General features: G+C 47.9%; 1 protein-coding gene across 1 annotated transcript; it reads right to left on the reverse strand.

The window, feature by feature from the left end:
- Positions 1-6,260: 6,260 nt before the first annotated feature.
- PCK2 (phosphoenolpyruvate carboxykinase 2, mitochondrial) lies at positions 6,261-17,379 on the reverse strand. The gene is made up of 10 exons (XM_049769106.1): positions 17,281-17,379; positions 13,731-13,976; positions 12,896-13,080; positions 12,609-12,812; positions 12,087-12,274; positions 11,625-11,787; positions 11,160-11,378; positions 7,825-7,962; positions 7,454-7,549; positions 6,261-7,054 (listed from the first exon to the last, which is right to left on the reverse strand). The coding sequence occupies exons 1-10, from the start codon at positions 17,307-17,309 to the stop codon at positions 6,600-6,602; spliced, it is 1,923 nt and encodes a 640-aa protein (XP_049625063.1). The 5' UTR covers positions 17,310-17,379; the 3' UTR covers positions 6,261-6,599.
- Between the last annotated feature and the right edge of the window lie 4,924 nt (positions 17,380-22,303).

Below are 22,303 nucleotides of genomic sequence, written 5' to 3' on the forward strand. Positions count from 1 at the left end.
CAAAACACCTTACCTCCATGCTATCTCTCTGGCCCCAGGCCTGCTTCTTAAGGACCTCAGCCTCCGCAATTGGAGAGACCCGCGTTTGTTTTAGTATTTTGCTTTCTTGAATGCTTGCTTTTTGAAAAACTGCTCCCCTCACCACCCTCATTCTCATGTTACTCAGGGCTCCACTCATTAAGTAGCTCGATTCTTCTCCACCCTATTGCTAGATGATTATTTGTGTCTGTAATATTTATTGAGACTTTAGATTTCGGGGTTATATCATGCCTGGAAAACCTAGAATCATTAAAAAATAATATACATAGTTCCCTCCTGTTTGCTTCTTAAATTGAATTCTTCAAGTCCTGTAAAGTTCTTGACTTGTTTGAGGTGGGATCTATGGCCACTCTAGATCAAAGTTTCTTTACTTCGTGCTTCTCTTAGCAGATCCACTGAAAATCTATACTATTGTTTGTTTATTATTATTGTTGTTGTTATTATTGGATTTTGGGCTACACCCGGCAGCGCTCAGGGGTTCCTCTTTGCCCTATGCTCAGAAATCGCTCCTGGCAGGCTCGGGGGACCATATAGGATGCCGGGATTCGAATCACCGTCCTTATGCATGCAAGGCAAGCGCCCTACCTCCATGCTATCTCTCCAGCCCCTCTACTAGAGTTTAATTCCTAAGAACATGCATATATATGGTTCACTATTGCTTATTGTTCCAAATATTCTTCATTGTCTTCAAATACAGACCTCAAAACCTGGTTTTGGGTTATATCTTCAAAAGGCCCATACATTCTTGGCTTGTTTCCTTCCTTCCCTCCTTCCCTCCTTCCCTCTTTCCTTCCTTCCTTCCTTCCTTCCTTCCTTCCTTCCTTCCTTCCTTCCTTCCTTCCTTCCTTCCTTCCTTCCTTCCTTCCTTCCTTCCTTCCTTCCTTCCTTCCTTCCTTTTGGTTTTTGGGCTACACCCAGCGGCGCTCAGGGGTTACTCCTGGCTCCTGCACTCAGAAATTGCTCCCAGCAGGCACGGGGTACCATATGGGATGCCGGGACTCAAACCACCATAGGTCTTGGGTCACTGGCTTGCAAGGCAAACGCCCTACTGCCGTGCTATCTCTCCGGCCCCTGCTTGTTTCATTTCTGCACCTTTCCTGGGGATTTCTTTTCTTCTCTTTTTTTTTATTTTTTGCCATACCCAGTTGTGCACTTTGTGTTTATTCTTAGCTCTATGCTTAGAAATCGCTACAGGGCTCATGGGACCATATGGGGTGCCAAGGATTAAATCCAGGTCAGCTACATTCAAGGCCAATATTTACCTGCTGTACTATCTCTCCTATCCCTCAAGTATATTTCCGTATCTGGGGAAAACTTTATTTCTCTCAGTCAGACTTGCTCATGACCCAGTGGCTCTGTTACAAGTCAGTTGGTGGGTCTGGCTGTTAGCTTTATCAAACATAAGCTGAGACAGAACCAGATCAAACAAATATTGGTTTAATGTGTTATTCTTTGTGCTGGAGCAGGAAGGGAGGTAGCTAAGACAGAGCTGCATCCCTTCCAAATCATAGAAAGGGTGGGTGGGACTGTCATTTTTCTTTCCTGTATTGGGGATCAAACCCAGGGCCTCACACATGAATGCAAGTGCTCTATCATGTAGTCACTTTCCCCACGCTAGGGATCTCACTTTATTTTTTGGGGGGGAGGGCCCACACCTGGCAGTGCTCAGGACTTAATCCTGGTTCTGTGCTCACATATCATACCTGGTAAGGGCTAGAGGACTCTGTGGGGTGCCAACAATCAAACCCAAGTCAGCCTTGTGCAAGGCAAGCACCCTTACCCTCTGTACTATCACTCTTGTCCTAAGAGTCTCACTTTTTCTTTTTGTTTGTTTTTGGGCCACACCTGCGGCGCTCACAAGTTACTCCTGGCTCTGTATTCAGAAATTGCTTCCAGCAGGCTCAGGGGACCATATGGGATGCTGAGAATTGAACTCGGGTCTGTCCCGGGTTGTCTGCATGCAAGGCAAAGGACCTACCAGTGTGCAATAGTTCTGCCCCCCCCCCCCAAAGGAATCATCATAGCACATAGACACACAGAGATCATCATAGCATGCAGAGGTAGTATCTTCCCTGGTGGGCATGCCTAATGTGGAAGCATGCCCTCACTTGAGGCATATGTGTTGTTAGCATGTGAACTCACTGTCCCTGGGCATGATTTTTTTGTTGTTGTTTTTGGGCCACACCCGGCAGTGCTGAGGGGTTACTCCAGTTCTGTGTTCAGGCACAGGGGACCATGGACATGATTTTTAATATTAAATACCACCAAGGAGTCAGTGCTATTCTGGTCCCTTTTTCTGTGAACTCCCCTCTCTTTAGTTGATTCCTCCTCTCCAGTTTTCCCCATCCTTTCTCTGCGATATTCTGCTCAGGGTGCTAAGGTCATATAGTGCTAGAGAATGGACTTCCTATTCTGCTCTATTCTCCCTATTCTGCTCCAGCTCTTTGAGCTATCTCCCTGGTCCTGTGTTCCCTTATAAGGACACAATAAAGCACAGGGACAGGATCCCAAATAAGGTCTCTATCTGGTGAATATGCTGCTCCAGATATCACCTTTAACAGCAGGCATTAGCTTACTAGTTCCTTCAAGCCCCCTGCCTGCCACAGGCCCACTTGCAGGAATTTAACCCACACTTATATGCTGAATCTAGTGTAGATTTATGTTCAGCATAGCAATGATTAATAATAATAAAACACTGGAAATAAAATAGATTCAACTAGGAAATGGAGCGGTGGCGCAAACTGGAGGGCATTTGCCTTGCACACACTAACCTAGAATGGACTACAGTTTGCTCCCCCAGCATCCCATGTGGTCCCCAAGCCTGGAGAGATTTCTAGTGCATAGCTGGAAGTAACCCCTGAGCATCACTAGGTGTGGCCCAAAAAGCAAAAAAACAAAACAAAAAAAAATTCAACTATACTACATTATAGTATGGGATTGGGTAACTAAATCATGGTCTATTAAATACATCATTAAAGTCATAATATTTGGGCCCGGAGAGATAGCACAGCGTTGTTTGCCTTGCAAGCAGCCGATCCAGGACCAAAGGCGGTTGGTTTGAATCCCGGTGTCCCATATGGTCCCCCGTGCCTGCCAGGAGCTATTTCTGAGCAGACAGCCAGGAGTAACCCCTGAGCACCGCCGGGTGTGGCCCAAAAACCAAAAAAAAAAAAAAAGTCATAATATTTTAGGGGGGCTTATTTTTTTTGTTTAGGGGCCATACCTGGCAATTTTCATGTATATATGAATATATATAATTTATATATATAATAATTCCTGTATAAAAATATTAATGTTATTTATATTTATAAATATTCCTGGCTCTGAACTCAGGAATTACTCATGGTGTTGCTCAGTAATTGCCTCAGCCCGCTTTCTTTTATACCAGGAGAAATTATGCAAGTACATGATTACATAAATAATATCAAATAATAAAAAAAATTAATTTATGGGGCCTGGAGAGATAGCACAGCGTTGTTTGCCTTGCAAGCAGCCGATCCAGGACCAAAGGCGGTTGGTTTGAATCCCGGTGTCCCATATGGTCCCCCGTGCCTGCCAGGAGCTATTTCTTTCTTTTTTTTTTTTTTTTTTTTTTTGGTTTTTGGGCCACACCCTGTGACGCTCAGGGGTTACTCCTGGCTATGCGCTCAGAAGTTGCTCCTGGCTTCTTGGGGGACCATATGGGACGCCGGGGGATCGAACCGCGGTCCGTCCTAGGCTAGCGCAGGCAAGGCAGGCACCTTACCTCCAGCGCCACCGCCCGGCCCCTACAGGAGCTATTTCTGAGCAGACAGCCAGGAGTAACCCCTGAGCACTGCCGGGTGTGGCCCAAAACCCCCCCCCAAAATTATAAAATTTATCTATTAAAAATAAAAAATAGGTCCGGAGAGATAGCATGGAGGTAAGGCGTTTGCCTTTCATGCAGGAGGTCATCGGTTCGAATCCCCAGGCCCCATATGGTCTCCCATGCCTGCCAGGAGCAATTTCTGAGCCTGGAGCCAGGAATAACCCCTGAGCACTGCCGGGTGTGGCCCAAAAACCAAAAAAAATAAATAAATAAAAATAAAAAAAAAATAAGGTTCTTGGGCTGGAAAAATAGCACAGTGGATAGTGTACTTGCTATACACATAGCTGACCCAGGCTGGATCCCAGGCACCCCGCACAGTCTCTTGAGGACCACCAGGTATGATTCCTGAGTAGAGCAAGAATAAGTTCTGAGTACTGTTGGGTATGCATTCCCCCCTCCCAATTACCCGTTCTCCAAAAAAAAAAAAAAAAAAAAAAAAAAAAAAAAGGTTCTTCTGGGAGCTGGATAGTCCAATACTTCCTTTAATTTGTTGAAATTTGTTCTAATTGCCTAAGAACAAATTCCTATCTTATTCATCTCAGTTTTTGTTTATGTAACACCGGTGGTGCTCAGGAGTTACTCCTGACTCTTTGCTCAGAAATCACCCCTGGCATGCTCGGGGGACCATATGGATTGCTCGGTCAATCTAGGGTTGGCCTTGTACAAGTCTAACCCCTTCGGCTGTGCTCTTGCTCTCTTAGTTTGCAAGTTCAGTGCACATATGTTCAACAGATACTCCTGATTTGTGTAGGTTCGCTGCCTTTTCTTTTGGACCACACCCACCTGTGCTCAGGGCTTACTCCTGGCTCTGCACTCAGGACTTTGGGGATCATATGTGGTGTTGGGGATTGAACCTAGGCCAACTACATGTAAGGCAAGAGCCCTATTTGCTGTGCTATCTGCTCAGCTCCTCCCTCATTGCTTTTTTGTTTTGTTTTGTTTTTGGGTCATACTCGGCAGTGCTCGGGTTACTCCTGGTTCTATGCTCAGAAATCACTCCTAGCAGGCTCGGGGGACCATATGAGATGCCAGGATTCGAACCGTTCTTCTGCATGCAAAGCAAACACCCTACCTCTATACTATCTCTTCAGCCCCATCCCTCCTCATTGCTTTTTATCTGATTTCTTTCTAAAGTAGATTTCAGGAGCTGGAGAGATATAGTACAAGGTGCCTTGTATGCAGCCAACTTAATCACCAGCACCACAAAATCACCTGAACACCATGACGAGACCCCTGAACAGACAGCATTGTTGGATTTGGACCAAACCAAACTACCTTCCCCCAAAGGAATAAATTACAAGACCCTCCCCTGCCCCAGATATACACTCCCCCCCCCTGGCTGTGCTCAGGAATCACTTTTGGTGGGACAGAGGGGACCATATGAGATGTTAGGAATTGAGCCAGGTCAGCTGAGTACAAGGTAGATACCCTTACTAATATATTTGGGCACCCCAAATTTTTCATGGTGCTGGGGATTGAACTCAGGAACTTATCCATGAGAGGCAAGATCTGTATTGCTGAACCCCATCTCTAGCTGGCACTTTGAAGTTTGAGAAACATGGAATTATTATTTTGTAGTTAGGTCTGCAAATCCTTGCTGCTGGGACACAGGTCTATCTATATTATTGTTATTCTCTTGGCTTAACTGTTCATTGAGTGGTCTTGGACCATTATTTGGCCTCTCTTTCCTCATTTGTACAATGGAATCTGCTTCAAGGGCTGCTATGTATTATTCTAAGAAATATGCTGGATACACAAAAATGTTAAAGACTTATTTGAAACTTAAAATTGCTTTTTTATGCATCTGGAGAGATAGTATAATGAGTAAGGCATTTACCTTGTACACAGCTGACTGGAATTCAATCCCCAGTACCACATATGGTCTCCTGAGCCTACCAGGAGTGATCCCTGATCTCAGCCAGGAGTAAGCCCTGAGCACAACCACATGTGATCCAAAAAAACCTAAAACAATAAAAAAAAAAAAAACTTTTCTGATGCCAATCCCAGGTCATGTAGGAGGATGCTTGGTAAACTGACATTGTTTCACTGGAGACTGGAGCCACCAAGGCCTCTCTGCATGTATGAGTGGAAGAAACAGACTGGTCCAGAAACTTCTGAGAAGATGGCAGAGTCACCTATCTTTTAAATCCCCCAAAGCAGGACTGATCACACCATCTACCTTCTTTCAGTAACTCCTGCTGATGTGGCCAAAGGTTAAAGCTGACTATGAAAGTGCCTTGATACCTATCACCTGGCCTCTCCAGATGGGTTGCACCAGGAAGTCAACTACTTGGGCGGCGGGGGTGGGATCGGGATTGTTTGGAGGAAAGCCCATTTCAACACAAATGAAAACTGAACAAATATTATATAAAAGAAAGGAGCATCTCATTATTAGACAGTATGTGTGGGAGATCTGCGGTCCAGCCTCATGGCACCAAAGATGTCAGACATAGCAAAGTGTCCTGAATTCTGCAATTGCGCAGGAACAGGCAGTGTGCTTCCTTGCATGTGGCTGACCCGGGTTCAATCCCTGGTATCCCATATGGTCCTCTGAGCCCTGATAGAAGAATTCCTGAATGTAGAACCAGGAGTAACCCTGAGCATTACTGGGTGTGGTCCATAACCAAACAACAATAAAAATGTGTCCTATATCTGTAAGCCTGCTGCTTTCCTATACCTAGGCTGTGTGTTGTCATTATTCTGGAGCCTTAAGTCACATTTTCTGCACTCGTTTCTCCAAAGCTTCCAGTTCAGCCAACACCTCCTTGGGCAGATCCTGGTTGACCTGCTCTGTCAGGTAGCTCCGAATGTCTCGAACTTCCTGTTCCCAGAAATCCTTGGGGAGCGAGAATAGCTGGGTGGTATCCACAGCCCCTAGGTGGCTGAGATTCAAGGCGCCATCCTTTGGCACTAACCCGATTGGTGTCTCTGTGGCACTATTTTCCCCTTCTAGCCGTCTGCAGATCCAGTCTAGCACCCGAACATTCTCTCCAAAGCCTGGCCACAGGAAGCGGCCTGCCTCATCACGCCGAAACCAGTTGACGTGGAAGATTCGGGGCAGCTGGGCCCCCTTGTGCCCTTCCATGCTCAGCCAGTGTTCAAGGTAATGCCCGAAGTTGTAGCCAAAAAAGGGCCGCATAGCAAATGGGTCGTGCATGATGACTTTTCCTGCAGAAGGGGTTCAAGAAAGTAAAGGACTCTTTTTCCTCTGGAGAAGAGAAGGAACATGAACCCACTAAAGGAAGTTGTGAAATGTGGTTCATGGGGTACGATGAAGAGAAGGGACTAGGGAAAGAGATACAGCAAAGACGGGGAGAGATGGACAGAAGAAACTTCATCGTAGGAGGAAGAAGGGACACAAATGGACACAGAAGAGGCAAAGGAAAGGAACTCATTGTGGTCAGGAAGATGGTGCACAGGAGCGCAGGCTCTGTGGGGGGGTGTCAGGGGTCTGTCCCTGGCATTACATGTCCCCTGAGCACCTCCAGGAGCAATCCCATAAGACTGATGTCTATAAGCATTGCAGGGTATTGTCTTTACCCTTCTCTGAGAAAAGAGAGTATTTACCTTTGTGTTCAGCAGCTGCAGTGGATTCAGAGCGCATGGCACTGCCCACAAACACCCCATGGCGCCAGCTGAAGGCCTCATAGACCAGGGGCACTCCTGGAACACAAGTGGAGAGTAGTGACAGGACTGCAGTGGCCCTTTTTTGCACCCCCCATTCCTTCCCTTCTGATGCTCTTAACTCCTGGCCTTTTTCCTAGGACATCTCCTCTCCTGTTTGCAAGCCCTATGCCATGTTGTCTAGCATTCCTTAGGCAGAGAGCTATAGACAGATGCTGCTGTGGGGGATCCAGGCTCAAGGTCTTTTGCTTGATGTGTAGGAGGGAGAACTGGAGTAGGTCCTGGGCACAAAAGGCAGAGCCCACAGGACTTACCTTTGGGCCTTCGTCCTCCAAAGATGATGGCATCAATAGGGACACCTTCAGGGTCCTCCCAGGCGGGGTCCATGATAGGGCACTGGTGAGCCGGGGCGCAGAATCGAGAGTTAGGATGTGCGCATGGCTCCTTGTCACCTGGCAGGGGAGGTATAGTATCATTTTCAACATGCAAAGATATGTGCCCATGCTCGCTCATGCTGGCTTCTTCATAGGACCCTACAGCCTCGTGTAGTTGGATGCAGAAAGCCAGATCAGTTTCCCAGGAAGATGGAATTCTAGAGCTCTGATCGCTGAGAGAGGGATAAGTGAGAGGAGATGGGGTCCAGCAGGGCATTGCATGTCTACAACAGACTACAGCCACATGTTTACCAAAATGGGTGATATACCCTGGAGATGCTAGAATGGGGGAGTTGTAGCTTGGATATGTTGGTGGGGGAAACATGTTCTGCTTGTTTGTTTACAAGTAGATTTCCACTGAAGTCACAAAGTAATTTATTTCCCCTGAAACACTGGGTGGTAGGCTAAATTAGTGAACCTCTGGTTCTGAAACTGGATTAGATATTAGCATAAGGTTATAACATAATTTGTCACTCGAAATTTTTCTTCTAAATATTCTGCTTCAAATATATCAGTCGGTGGTCCTCAGGGGCTTTTCCTGGCTTTGTGCTCAGAAGTGACCTCTGGTGGTCTCAGGGGATCCCACTATTTCTATTTTTTAATAGAGTTACTTAAATAAAACTCAAAACGCAAAAGCAATAGTTGTGGTGGTCAAGTTAACTGTTTTGTCATGAGCAAACAGAGCAAGACAGAACCACATTGAAGACAGTCTATTTTTCTTTTTTTTTTTTGTTTTGTTTTTGTTTTTGGGCCACACTCAGCAGTGCTCTAGTACATACTGAAGCAGTGCTCAATGAACCATATGGAATGATAGGGGTCAAACCTTTGTAGGTTTTTTTTTTTTTTTTTTGCAAAGCAAAAGCCAGTTGATTTTAAAGTTTGGTAATTTGGTAATTTCCCTATAAAAACCCCTTATGGAGAGTACCAGGATTTTAAAATTTCAATTCTGACTTGAGGGTTTTTCAGCCATTAGGGAGGGGTGTTGGGGCCAGGTGGGCCCAAGGAGAGTGAGACTAACCTGGAGACTTCTTTGATGGTCAGTACTGGGGGGCAGGTGCCTTCCTAGTCCTGAGCCCTCCAGTCAGACTTCCTTTTTTCTCTCCAAACTCTCATCAGTCCCACTAAGCACCTGGGCAGGGACATTACCATTCTGGTTCTGTTTAGGAGCACACTCAGTGATGATTACTCTTGGTTCTGCCTCAGGGGTCACTCCTGACAGTGCTCAGGGGCACTGTATGGGATGCCTAACAAGTCAGCCATGCAAGGCAAGCATCCTATGCACTAAGTGCTATACTATTGCTCTGGCCCCAGGGTATTAACATTCTGGAACTGAAGAGGGTCCAGCATGCCAAAATTAAACCCCTGAATCCAGGGATAGTGAAGGACTTGGAGGTCAGCCTGGGGAGAAATAAACTTTCTCAGGATAGGAAGGAAGGCGGAGGAGGCTTAATGAAGAGGTTGAAAGGAGTGACTGGTAGGCCAGCCTGGAAAACTTGAATATAGGCTTCAGTTACCAAGCCCCCACACCACACCCCTACACCACACCCCCACCTTCTGGAGGTCCATCCTGAGGACCAAGGGCTCTCTCTGATAGCCATAGGCAACTAAAAGCTGAAGTTTCAGTGTGCAGGGCTAGGGAAGGAACCAGGGCCACAGGCCTCTTAAGCTTGGAAAGTAGCATCTAGGAGGTATCTTCTGGTTTGGTCTGCCTTTGTCTGGAAGGGTTGGTAGATGGGGGAGGGCGAGTGAGGGTGCCATGCTGACTCTTCTGACAGGAGGTCAAGAAAAGCTTTCTTGGGGCCTGAGTGATAGCACAGCGGGTAGGGTGTTCGCCTTGCACGTGGCTAACCCGGGTCTGCACCCTGGCATTCCATATGGACCCCAGCCTGCCAGAGTGATTTCTAAGTGCAGAACAGGAGAAACCCCTGAGAAACACTGAGTGTGGCCCCCAAAGAAAGCTGCCTCCTCTCCTGCTGGGGCAAATGCTACATGCATTATTCCCTGAGCCAAGTTCCTTAAGAAATAATGTTCAAAACAGTCCTCTTTTTTGGTTTATGGGCCACACGAAATGCTCAGGGGTTACTCCTAGAGGTGCTGCAGTTGACCATGTGCTAAGCAAGTGCTTTAACTCTTATCCTATCTTTGGTCCCTTTTGTTTTGTTTTTAGTACACTCAGCAGTGTGCAGGCTTATTTCTGGTTCTGCACTCAGGAACTACTGCTCAGGACCAAATAGGGTGCTAGGGATCTATCTGGGTCAGCAACATGCAAGACAAGTACCATGCCCACTGTTCTATCACTCTGGACCCTGCCCCTTTCATTTTCTTAAAAATAGTCAACTTGGGCCCGGAGAAATAGCACAGCGGCGTTTGCCTTGCAAGCAGCCGATCCAGGACCTAAGGTGGTTGGTTCGAATTCCGGTGTCCCATATGGTCCCCCGTGCCTGCTAGGAGCTATTTCTGAGCAGACAGCCAGGAGTAACCCCTGAGCACTGCCAGGTATGGCCCAAAAAACAAAAACCAAACCAAACCAAAACAAACCTACTTTGCTTCACTAAAAATGTCAACTCCTAATTATTCTTTTTTTTTTTCTTTTTTTTGGGCCACACCCGGCGGTGCTCAGGGGTTACTCCTGGCTGTCTGCTAAGAAATAGCTCCTGGCAGGCACGGGGGACCATATGGGACACCAGGATTCGAACCAACCACCTTTGGTCCTGGATCGGCTGCTTGCAAGGCAAACAATCTCTCCAGGCCCAATTCCTAATTATTGAGAATTTACAATGTAAACCTTTTGCATAGCATTACTTTTGCTGGGGTGGGAGACAACACTTGATGGTGCTCAGGGACTACCTTGGCTTAATACTGGGGATTGTTCCTGCTCAAGAGATCATGTGGTGTTGGGGGTGAAATCTGGGGCTTTTTCATGCAAATCATGCGCTCCAGCTCTCTCTCCCAGGCCGCTACATTTGATTTAATCCTCCCAACAACCTGTTGAGTGAAGTACCAGAATAACCCAATTTGGCTGATGGGGGAATGGAAGCTCTGGAGGTTATGAACTGAGATCCTGGGATTGGAAAGTGCAAGTTCCCCTGTTCTTCAAGCACCTCCCCAAAGTTCTAGAATATGACTACATTATGTGGCGGCTTTTCCTCATCAAGGTACTGAGCCTGGGGTTGTGGTGGGGATAGGGGTCAAGTCATGATTCCGACATCACATACCAGGTTTCCAGGGTTTCCCCAGCCAAGAGGTGACGGTGACACCTGGGGGAAGAGGCTGGTCGATGCCTTCCCAGTATACGCCACCATCGCTGGTTTCGGCCACGTTGGTGAAGATTGTGTTGCTCTGGATTGTGGCCATGGCATTAGGGTTGGTGGTGGCAGAGGTGCCAGGGGCCACCCCAAAGAAACCATTCTCAGGGTTGATAGCCCGGAGCTGACCTGTTGGAAGTGAAAGGAAGGCCCAACCCAGGAAGAGCTGATGAGCAGTCCTAGAAGCTCGCCCTGCCTCACACCCTCTTTGTTGACCCTGCTGAGGCGAGGCTCAGTATGGCCAGGAGGCAGGGGGCAGGGTTGGTTGGATGGGCAGGCAGAGGTGTTAAATGGGATGCAGCTCCCCATAAGCAGTGGAGGTAGAATACCTATGCTGGGAGCCATAAGTGAGAGTGTGAGTTGAAGCCCTCTCACCATTACTGTCAAACCTCATCCAGGCAATGTCATCGCCCACACACTCCACTTTCCAGCCTGGTAGGGCTGGCCGCATCATGGCTAGGTTCGTCTTGCCACAGGCGCTAGGGAAGGCAGCAGCCACATAATTCTTCTTCCCTGCAGGGTTGGTGATGCCCAGAATCTGCATGGGGGGAAATGGGGAGGAGGAAGGAGGGGAGAAACAGAAGGTCACCAAAACTCAGGTGTAGCTGCGAATGAAGGAAGAATGAGGAGGACCAATATTTATTCGTAAACATATACACCACCAGCTCCTGGGGCTGGGGTGCTAACAAGGGAAAGTTCCTCCAAGACATAGCAGCCAGGGATCAAGCTTTGGGCAGTCAAGCAAGAGCTCCAACATAAGCCTAACAGTGGGCAGAGTTGGGGCGAGGTTGAGGGTGACTTGCCCTGAGGCTGTCCAGATCCTCACCAGGCCCTCACCAGCATGTGCTCCGCCAGCCAGCCCTCATCTCGGGCCAGTCGAGAGGCGATGCGGAGGGCAAAGCACTTCTTGCCCAGCAGAGAGTTGCCACCATAGCCGCTGCCGAAGGAGACGATCTCCCGCTGGTCGGGCACATGGGCAATCAGGGTCTTCTCTGGGTTGCATGGCCACTGGCTCCCCGGCTCCCCTGGGGACAATGGTGTGATGGGACTACTGGCAGGGGCATCACAGGCCAGAGGGACCAACGGGAGAGACCCAGGAATGTCAAAAAGTAGCTAAGTCTCCCATTTTCATTAACTCATCAGTTCTCATGCCCTATTCCTGACTATGGATAATGAATGCTCCTGAATCCTGTGCAAATATGGCCTTATCCTCAGCCCAGACATCTGCCCTGGATCTCAGGAGTTAGGAATTTCACTAATTAGGGCAGTTTCACTAATTCAAGCAGTCGCTGGAATTCAGGGTCCCCCTGAAGTGTAAGAAGGTCTGTGCATGCTCCTCAATGCTGAGTGGATGCTCACCTCCCCCAGTGAGGGGCTGGCCCACAGAGTGCAGACATTTGACAAAGTCTCCATCTCCCAGGGCGTGAAGCACAGGTGTCCCCAGGCGTGTCATGATCCTCATGCTTGCCACCACGTAGGCGGAGTCAGTGAGCTGTACCCCGATGCGTGACAGTGGGGAGCCCACAGGACCCATGCTGAATGGAAGCACATACATAATCCGGCCTGCAGAGGAAAGAACATTTGCATGCAGGGGTCTCACTTGCCTATCCACTCGTGACATTGCCTCCATGTCCCCAGCCACTCACCCTGCATGCAGCCTGGAAATCTCTCATCCACTGCTCGCTGAAACTCTGCAGGGGACATCCAGTTGCCCAGCTGCCCATGGGCCCCACTGGTGGGAAGGGGCACTGTGTCACGCTGAGAAGGAGTGACAATGACCGTCTTGCTCTCGACACGTGCCACATCCTTAGGGTTCGTGCGGGCTAGCCAGCTGGGAAAAAGGAGATGGTCAGGGCGTTGTGGCTGGCAGAGCACCCTCGTCTTCTGCCCTTTCCATTGTCCAACATGGAGACCTGATTTTCTGCTGCGCTTCTTGTGTTCATCCATTCATATTTCAACAGCTTCCTCAGAATCTACCTCTTCTCAGTTTTCTCGGCCTCAGACCTCAAAAGAATTATCTCTAGGGGGCTCGAGCAATAGTACAGCTGGTAGGGCACTTGCCTTACAGGTGGCTGATTTGAGTTTGATCCCTGGTATCCTGTATGGTCCCCCCAGAAGTGCCAGGAATAACTCCTGAGTGCAGAGCCAGGAGTTGCCCATGAGTCCCGCCGGGTGTGGCCAAACAAAACAGGGTAAAGGTTTCATTTGAATCAGCTTCTTTATCTACATATTGACCAATGTCCAGCAGAGTTCAGAATATCAGAGTTGAACCAAGTGGCAAAGCAGTGTCAGGGATCAAAATCAGAGCCTTACATATGTCAGACAGGGGCTTGACCACTTTATTTTACCGCCCCTAGCCTCTTCATTGAACATAAAAATCCTGACAGATCCCAGTGATTCCTGATTCTGTTCCCACTCCTGAGCTTTCACTCCACTGGAATTAGGGCCAGATAGTTTAGCTGCCCCTTATCACTGACTTACCAGTTATCATACTTGGGGAGCTTGCGTATGAGGCCCTGCTGCTCCAGCAGACTCAGGGTGGCATTGTTTTCAGCTTCGGTCCCATCACAGATGTGGATGCCAAGTGGTTGGCACAGGCGGGCGCTGCGCTCCACAAAGTTTCGAACCCCCTCAGGCAACTGGCCCAGATCTCCATGCAGTACTTGAAGGGTCTGGATGCTGCGCATGGATGACCTAGCCCAGGGAGTCAGCCCAGGGCAGCTGAGCCTGAGGGGACAAGGAGGGGAGAGGAGAGGAAGAGAGATGAGGTTAAAGAGCAGGGTGTTCTCTTGGAAGGCAAGGGGAGCAGAGGAATGAGGAGGGGCAGGAAAGCCTGGATCTCCTCAGAGCATTCTAGGGCAGACTCCAAGAAGAGCAGGCCTGAGGTTGGTTGGAGTCAGGCCTCTGGTTTCTCTTTATTCTCCATTCCAGTCCCTCATACTGGGTATCCAATCCCAACACATGCAAGTCATGTGCTTTATTGCATATAAGGAATTACCTTCTTGTGACCTTTATGAGGTTTTGTGAAGGTATTTCCTGCCAGCAAGGGTCATCACCAAATAAAGATTAAGGTAAATGTCTATCTGTGTGAAGGAGGATATGCAGGCTCAGCCCCTGCTCATATTTAAACATGTCTGGTCAATATTTAGAAACGAACAGGTATTTTATTGCCCAAATTCAACAAACTATGCACAGGTGACAGCTTCCTGCATCTTGTGGCATTCTAATCCCTGCTCTTTCTAATGTTAAGTAGCATTTTTAGAAGTTAAAAAAAAAAAAAGAAAGGCTGCTATTTTATTTATTTTGGTTTTTGGGCCACACCCGGTGACGCTTAGGGATTACTCCTGGCTATGCACTCAGAAATTGCTCCTGGGGGCCGGAGAGATAGCATGGAGGTAAGGCATTTGCCTTGCATGCAGAAGCACAGTGGTTCAAATTCCGGCATCCCATATGGTCCCCCATACCTGCCAGGAGTGATTTCTGAGCAGAGAGCCAGGAGTAACCCTGAGCATTGTCGGGTGTGATCCAAAAACCAAAAAAAAAAAAAAAAAAAAAAAGGGCCCGGAGAGATAGCACAGCGGTGTTTGCCTTGCAAGCAGCCAATCCAGGACCAAAGGTGGTTGGTTCGAATCCCGGTGTCCCATATGGTCCCCCGTGCCTGCCAGGAGTTATTTCTGAGCAGACAGCCAGGAGTAAGCCCTGAGCACCGCCGGGTGTTACCCAAAAACCAAAAAAAAAAAAAAAAAAAAAGAAATCTCTCCTGGTTTGGGGGACCATATGGGATGCTGGGGATTGAACCGAGGTCCTTCCTGAGTCAGCCGCATGCAAGACAAACACCCTACCACTGCACTATCACTCCAGCCCCAAAAGGCAGCTATTTTAAACTATTTTACTCTCGTATGTACACTATGCAGACCTCAAGTTAACATGCAGTCTGAGCTAGTGATATCCCAGATTTCTAGAGTAGGGCTCTGGTATGGGGAGCTGACTGGATATTGGGTTTCCCATCCAGGTAATTGCATCCCACTTCCGAGTGTGATCCTATTCTACCTAACAAATACCCTGGTCTCAGGAAAATGCTTCTTGCATTTTTGGACTTCCTCACTGATCTTCCTGCTTCTTAGAATCAGAAGACTTGTATGTTGGAACTCCTGAACCTGTTTCACCCTCTTTAGTGTGTGTGTGTGTGTGTGTGTGTGTGTGTATTATTTCCTGCATCGGCATTTGCTTCCAGACCTGCATCTCTCTAGTGTCCTGGCCTTGGAGCTCAAGGCCTGATTTCCAGAGTCCAACTATGGCTGTGGAAAACATTACCACTGGGTAGAGGTGGGGGGAAAACATTACTGTTTGGGGGTAAATGGTAGGAGCTCACAGTTTAATCCTGTCTCTGCTTTCAGAAATTACTCCTGTTGGGGTATGGGTGACCATATGGGCTACCAGGGATGGCATGAGTAGCTGCATGTAAGGCAAATACACTATCTTCAGTACAAGCTCTCTGGTCCCAGGATGTAGAAATACTTGTACTGAATGGAAGGCTGATATTAAGGAAAGTCAGGAAACTGGGGTGCATGCCTGTACACCCCACAAACAGGCACCCTGGAGAATTAGCAGGGTCTGCTCTGATTGGTAGGACCGAGGGTACAACAGCAAAGGCCCAGAGGGGAGTGATTGTCCTCCTATGCCAGGGGTCTCAAACTCACAGCCCGCCATCCGTACAACATTTTGTGGCCCTGCCCTAGAGGAATCTTTTTTTGTTTTGTTTTGTTTTAGTTGTTTGGGTCACACCTCCCAGTGTTCAAGGCTTACTACTGACTTTGCACTCAAGGATCACCCCGACTTTGCCTCCTGTGGCCCCCAGGTAAATTGAGTTTGAGACCCCTGTCCTATGCCAAGGGCTCTAGTACCAGAAAGGTGCCTCCACGTTCCTCTGGGACCTCAATCCTCTTCTTTCTGTTTCCTGGGAGACCTAGAGAGCTGGGGCACCCATGGGAACATAGGACATCAGGGGACTGCTCCTCATCTGAAGACAGTGAAGACAGTAGACAAGGGAGCAAACAGGTCATGCAACTATTCTTGCCTTGAGGGAGAGGTTTTAATCTGAGCCTGAACTGTTTAAAACTGTTCAGTTTTAAAGAACCTCCCCAGTCCCCACTCAAAGTCCCTCTAAGTGAGCCCTTGTGGGGACTAGAGCAAAAAAGTAGGGCGTGCAGGGTGTTTGGCCCATCAGGGTTCCATCCTAGACATCCCATATGGCTCAGAGAGCATCGCCAGAAGATTCCTGAGTGCTGGGTGTGGTTCCCAAACCAAAAAGAAAAAACACCCCCCACCCCCACCCCGTCCCCATAAAGTGAACCCTTGTCTCCTTCTGCTCCAGGGACAACCCACAAGGGCTTAGCAAATGGAAGAGATCTGGGGTCAACCCAGACTCCTTTTGGGAAATAAACCAAAAACAGACAACCCCCCCACAAAAACGGTTCTGCAGGCGGGAAGGGAGCGAGAGCAGCATGCCCAAAGTTGGAGGAAGGGCACACGACCGAGATTAGGGTCTGTGGTGGAAGGAAGAAGCGAAGGCGACTCCACCTCCATCCACCTCCACCTCCGCCTCCGCCTCCGCCTCCTGCAGGCCGGGGACCCCGAGTTTGCGCCCGGCTCCCGCCAGTTTCCCATCGCGGCGACTGGGGGAGAGATGTTTACATCCTGCTTTCCAGGCTCAGCTCCCACCCAGGCTTCCAGGGCCCGCACATCCGTGTCCCCGGGTTCCTACGCTTGCTCCTGCCCAGGGCGCGGGGCTCATTTGCAAAGGGCGCAAGGTCATGGCTCTGGGTTCGAGGGGAGGATGGAAGGAAGTCCCGAGAGCGGGAGGCGGCGAGGTCGGAACCCCGCGAAGGTGCAGGGGTGCAGGGAGCAGAAGTCTGGGGCATCCCCCGAGTGCCAGATCAGAGCCATCTCCCGCCAGGCGCGAGATCCCGGGAGGTGGGCATCAGGGGGACACATCACTTCCTGCCCGCGTCTCCCCAAAGGGGCCACTTACCGCAGGCCCAGGCGGCACAAGGCAGCCATGGCACCGGTGTGGGGGGCTGCGAGGCGGCCACGCGGACGCGGCACTGGGCCCGGGAAGCCGCGAGCGCAACGCGATGGGCACAGGGGCGGAACCAGGGCCGAGCGCCAGAGCCTCACTCTGCCCCCGTTGGGCACCTCCCCGCCGCGGTAACCCGCAAACTACCGCTGTCATTGGCGCGCAGGCCGGCCCGCCCCGCGCCCCGCCTCACTCCCCTGCACACATGATGTAACTTCGAGGATTCTTGCTCGGGGTTTAGAAGCTCGGAGATACCACGCAGCCAACCGATCGGGGATGGGGGCGAGCCTAGAGTGGGGTTCCTGGGCAGCTGCAAGTCTAGAAGCAGAGGTGGGAGTCGGGGAGGACATCAGATTCTCCTGGACCCCGTTACCCAAGTCTCCAATGGCTCCAGTTCCCAAATCTTATGTCATGATCCCCTTGATTAAGCTTTTACCCCAACGACTGCCATCTCTACCCCATCTTTTCTTGGCTGTGCTCATCCATAGACTCCGTTAATCACCTTGCTCTGTCTAACCCGCCCACCTACCACTTAGGAACGGTACCCACCCAGATACCCCTTTCTACTTGGAACCACTGATGCAACAGCACCTCCAACCCAACATACCTGTGGTATGTGTCTGCAAATATCGACCACCCTCCTTTCTGCTCAGAGTACCCCAAGATAGCTTTAAAGAACCCCTGGGTTGGTGCGCTTGTCCTGGGAGGGAGGCACTTACTGGGGTCAATCTGCATTCCTTACTCTTACTCTGGCATTTTAAAGGGTGTTTGGATTGGGCCCTGAATTTCTTTTGGGGGCATTTTTCTGTAAATTTGCAAAATGAGTTTTGCTGCTAGACTTGGGGATTTGAGTAGAGTAAGCTGGGAGCCCCTGAGTGCTTGGTGTCACTTGAGCAAGCCTAGGGGGCAGAGCTGAGGATGCAGAATGGCCCATTTCTGATCTCAGGAGTCAGATCAATTCTGCTCTTTCCCAAGGGAGTTTTGTGTGTGTGTGTGTGTGTGTGTGTGTGTGTGTGTGTGTGTGTGTGTGTGACAAATCCTGGGGTTCCCAAGGCTATCTTCTATTTTTGTGATTAGGGATCATTCCTGGTGCTGTCCTGGTGACTATATACAATATTGGAGATACAAATGGATCCACCAGCCATAAGGTATATAGAACACCTACGTGTCACTCCATGACATTGTGGCTAAAGGTATCTTCAAGGAGGAAACATCACTGTTCAAACAAGTGAAAGCAAAAATAAACAAATGGGACTATATTCAGCTGAGAAGCTTCTGCACCTCAAAGGAACACAAAAACACAATACAAAAATGCCTTCTGCACACCTATATTCATTGCAGCGGTATTTACAATAACCAGCATCTGGAAACAACCCAGATACCTGACAACAGATGAGTGGCTAAAGAACATATACACAACGGATTACTATGCAGCTGTCAGGAAAAATGAAGTCATGCAATTTTCCTATATATGAATAAGCATGAAAACTGTTATGCTGAATGAAATGAGTCAGAGGGAGAGAGACAGACACAGAATAGTCTCACTCATCTGTGGGATTTAAGATAAATAAAAGATAATATGGCAATAAAATCCAGAGACAATAGAGATGAGGTTTGAAAGGACCAGCTCATGATATGAAGCTTACCACAAAGATTGGTGAATGCAGTTAGAGAAATAACTACACCAACAACTATCATGATAATGGTAGTGAATGAAAGAAATAGAATGCCTGTCTCGAAGACAGGCAGGGAGTGGGGGAAGTGAGAGATAGGGGGGCATTGGTGGTGGGAAGGTTGCACTGGTGAGGAGGAGTGTCCTTTTCTATAACTGAAATCCAACTACAAACACGTTTGTAATCATGGTGCTTAAATAAATATGTTAATTAAAAAAATAAGAAATGGGCCCACCAAGTGCAAGACAAATTCTTAACCCTTGTACTATGTCTTTGGCCCCTTTCTATAGTGAATTTTAAGAGGGTTTTTAATATTTTCTACAGAAAATATCTTTTTTTTGCTTTCCTGGGAGGTGCTCAAGGATTGTTCCTTGTTCTGCACTTAGGAAGCACGCCTGGCAGGGCTTTAGGGATGGATCCTAAGGAGTACCAGAGATAGAATTCCTCACCCCCTTAATGGCAAGCGTCCTGCCTGCTATGCTATCTTTCCAGCCCCTTCAGAATTTGTTTTGCTTTGATTTCTTGAAGCTCCCTGCTAGAACAGAGGGAAGAGAGAGCTGGTCTCTAGGCCCTGGCTAGAGCTGGCTTCTGTTTCTTGCCTTAGAGAATATGCCCTTTGGACCTAAGGGTGTACTCACTGGCGGCAGCAAAGTCCAACTCCAGAAAGTCATTGTATCTTCTATGACCTGTTTTCATTGTATCTTCCATGAACTGTTTTTATTGGTCTTTATCTCAACAAACAGCAACTGCTGGGCCAAATTGCCAGTCCAGAGAATCTGAACTCCTCTCCACTGTTCATTTCTTATCCTCCATAGCTAGAATGCAGGCCCTGTAGATTTGGATTTCACAATTTGTGGTTGGCTTTACGGGTTATCTCCTTCTGAAGCCCCAGTTTGACCTCCTGCATTTCCAAATACTGTCCCCTCTCCCTGCCACTAAAAAGCTGTTCTCTTGGGGCCGGAGAGATAGCACAGCGGTAAGGTGTTTGCCTTGCATGCAGAAGGACGGTGGTTCGAACCCCAGTATCCCATATGGTCCCCTGAGAGCATGCTGGGGGTGATTTCTGAGTGTAGAGCCAGGAGTAGCCCCTGAGCGCTGTCGGGTGTGACCCAAAAACCAAAAAAAAAAAAAAAGCTATTCTCAAAATTCGGCATGTTGGATCACTTTAGAGATTTAAGGGGAGGCACGTGGTCTACTGAGTGGTCGTAAGGTGCCAGATCTGTGCTAGCAGCATTACATACATAGTCTCATTTAGTTTCACAACATCCTTAATTTGCAGATATAGGCCTAGAAAGTTAAATCATTTGCTGGAAATCACATAGCAAGAGAAACTGAATTTAAATCTAAATTTTCCTGCACCAGTGACCAAAATTTTTGTGCATACTCCAGACTTTGTGCTCAAAAGTACTTAGAAGTCACATCTAGTGGTATTGGAGACCTATGTAGTTCCAGGTATTGAGCCAGGGTCAGCTATGTGCAAGAAAAGCATCTTAACTCCTATACTATTTCTCCAGCACCTGAACGAGAGGTTTTTGGTTTGTTTGTTTTTCTTTTTAGGCCACAGGAATGCTCAGGGGTTATTCCTGACTCTGTACTCAGGACCCACTGCTGGCAGTATTCTGGGGACCATACCGAATGTCTGAAATCAAATCCAGGTCAGCCATGTACAAGGCCTTACCCACTTTTATTACTCTGATCCCTGTATGAGAGTTTTTGTAGTCTGTTACCCTCACTTGAGTAGTAGTAGTTCCTTGAGAAAAGGACTGAAATATTGTTTTTATCCTAGTTTCGAGTTTCTTAACTTTGAACAGACTGAGGAAGGGCTTTGACTCAAGAGGGTTTCCTTATGCCTCGATTGCTCTGCTCTGCCCTCCTAGCCTGCCCAGTGTTCAGCTCACACCACCAGGGGGCAGGGTGCACTCAGCATTTTTCCAGGCTTTTGAACAAACCCCAGAGAGTGAATTCTGAGCGGTGTTGCCAGTTCCCCACTTCAGGATTCTGGGGCTCATTTTCTGAGTAGCTGAGTGATGATCACCAGTACCTGCTGAATATTTTCTTGAGAGCAGCCTGTGTCTGGGGTGAGTTACAGGGCAAGGTGACTCTTCTGGGGCTGTGTATATCTAGTGATCTGTGTATGTCTAGTGAGGATACAAATGTCCTCTTCCCTACAATTTGGCATAATTCTGAGTTTCACTGTGCTCCAGTGTTTCTATGGAGTCATTCAAAACTTCCATCGCAACTGAGATGGTTTTTCAATTTCCCCTCTGCCAACTCTTATTTCTCTCATTCCCTTTGAAAGTCATTCCCAATAAATCTACTATACATGAGTTTTCATCTCAAGTCCCTAGACTCACCTTGGATACTACATTAATTCCCTAATCTAACTCCAATTTCATTTTTTTAAACCTCCTTCACCCTAGACCTAAAGTGATCTTTTCAAACTCAATCTCATCACATGATCTCCCTGATGAAAATTCTTTTAGTATCTTCTCATGTCTCTTAGAATAAAGCCTTCATCCTTGATTTGGCCTCTAAGTCTAGGCTCTGCTTGCTCTTGCCCTAGATGAATTCTGCTACTACTTTCCCTGCTTTCCCAGTTTCTGCTCTCTGACTGCTTTGCTCTTTTTCTTTTTTTTGAGGTTCTGTGAACATTGTTACCTCTTTTTCTGTTTTTTTTTTTTTATTTATTTTTATTTTTTTTTATTTTTGGGCCACACCCAGCGGTGCTCAGGGGTTACTCCTATCTGCTCAGAAATAGCTCCTGGCAGGCATGGGGGACCATATGGGACACCGGGATTTGAACCAACCACCTTAGGTACTGGATCGGCTGCTTGCAAGGCAAATAACACTGTGCTATCTCTCCGGGCCCTGTTACCTCTTTTTCTGCCTAGAGCCTTTTCATCCATTATTCACTCTGCTAGGAATAAAAATTCCAAGAATAATATATTGACAATTAAAATAAAGGTAATAAAAGAGAAGTCTTAGATGAACTCAAGGCATCCATAATAATTGTTCTCTCAAGAAAAACACTTGAAAATTAGACAAATCTGATATGTTGAAGCTTCATGTTTCCCCCATTGTTTCTTAGAGTTCTTGCTGTGCTGGCGATGAGTTTTTCATTGTTAACCTTCCTGGAAAATGCTGAGCTGGAAGGTGCTCTCTGTCTTCTCTGCCCATCTTTACAGATGACAGGAAGTACACCTATAAGCAACATGTAATTGCTGAGTAAAGCTGTTTCATGGCCATATAAGTGGCTGCTCACTTCAGGAGCTGTGCTGTGGGCCTTTAATATGGTGCAGGTTGGG

The sequence above is a fragment of the Suncus etruscus genome, chromosome 2 (genome assembly GCF_024139225.1).
Source record: "Suncus etruscus isolate mSunEtr1 chromosome 2, mSunEtr1.pri.cur, whole genome shotgun sequence".
In the NCBI taxonomy this organism is placed as follows: Eukaryota; Metazoa; Chordata; class Mammalia; order Eulipotyphla; family Soricidae; genus Suncus; species Suncus etruscus.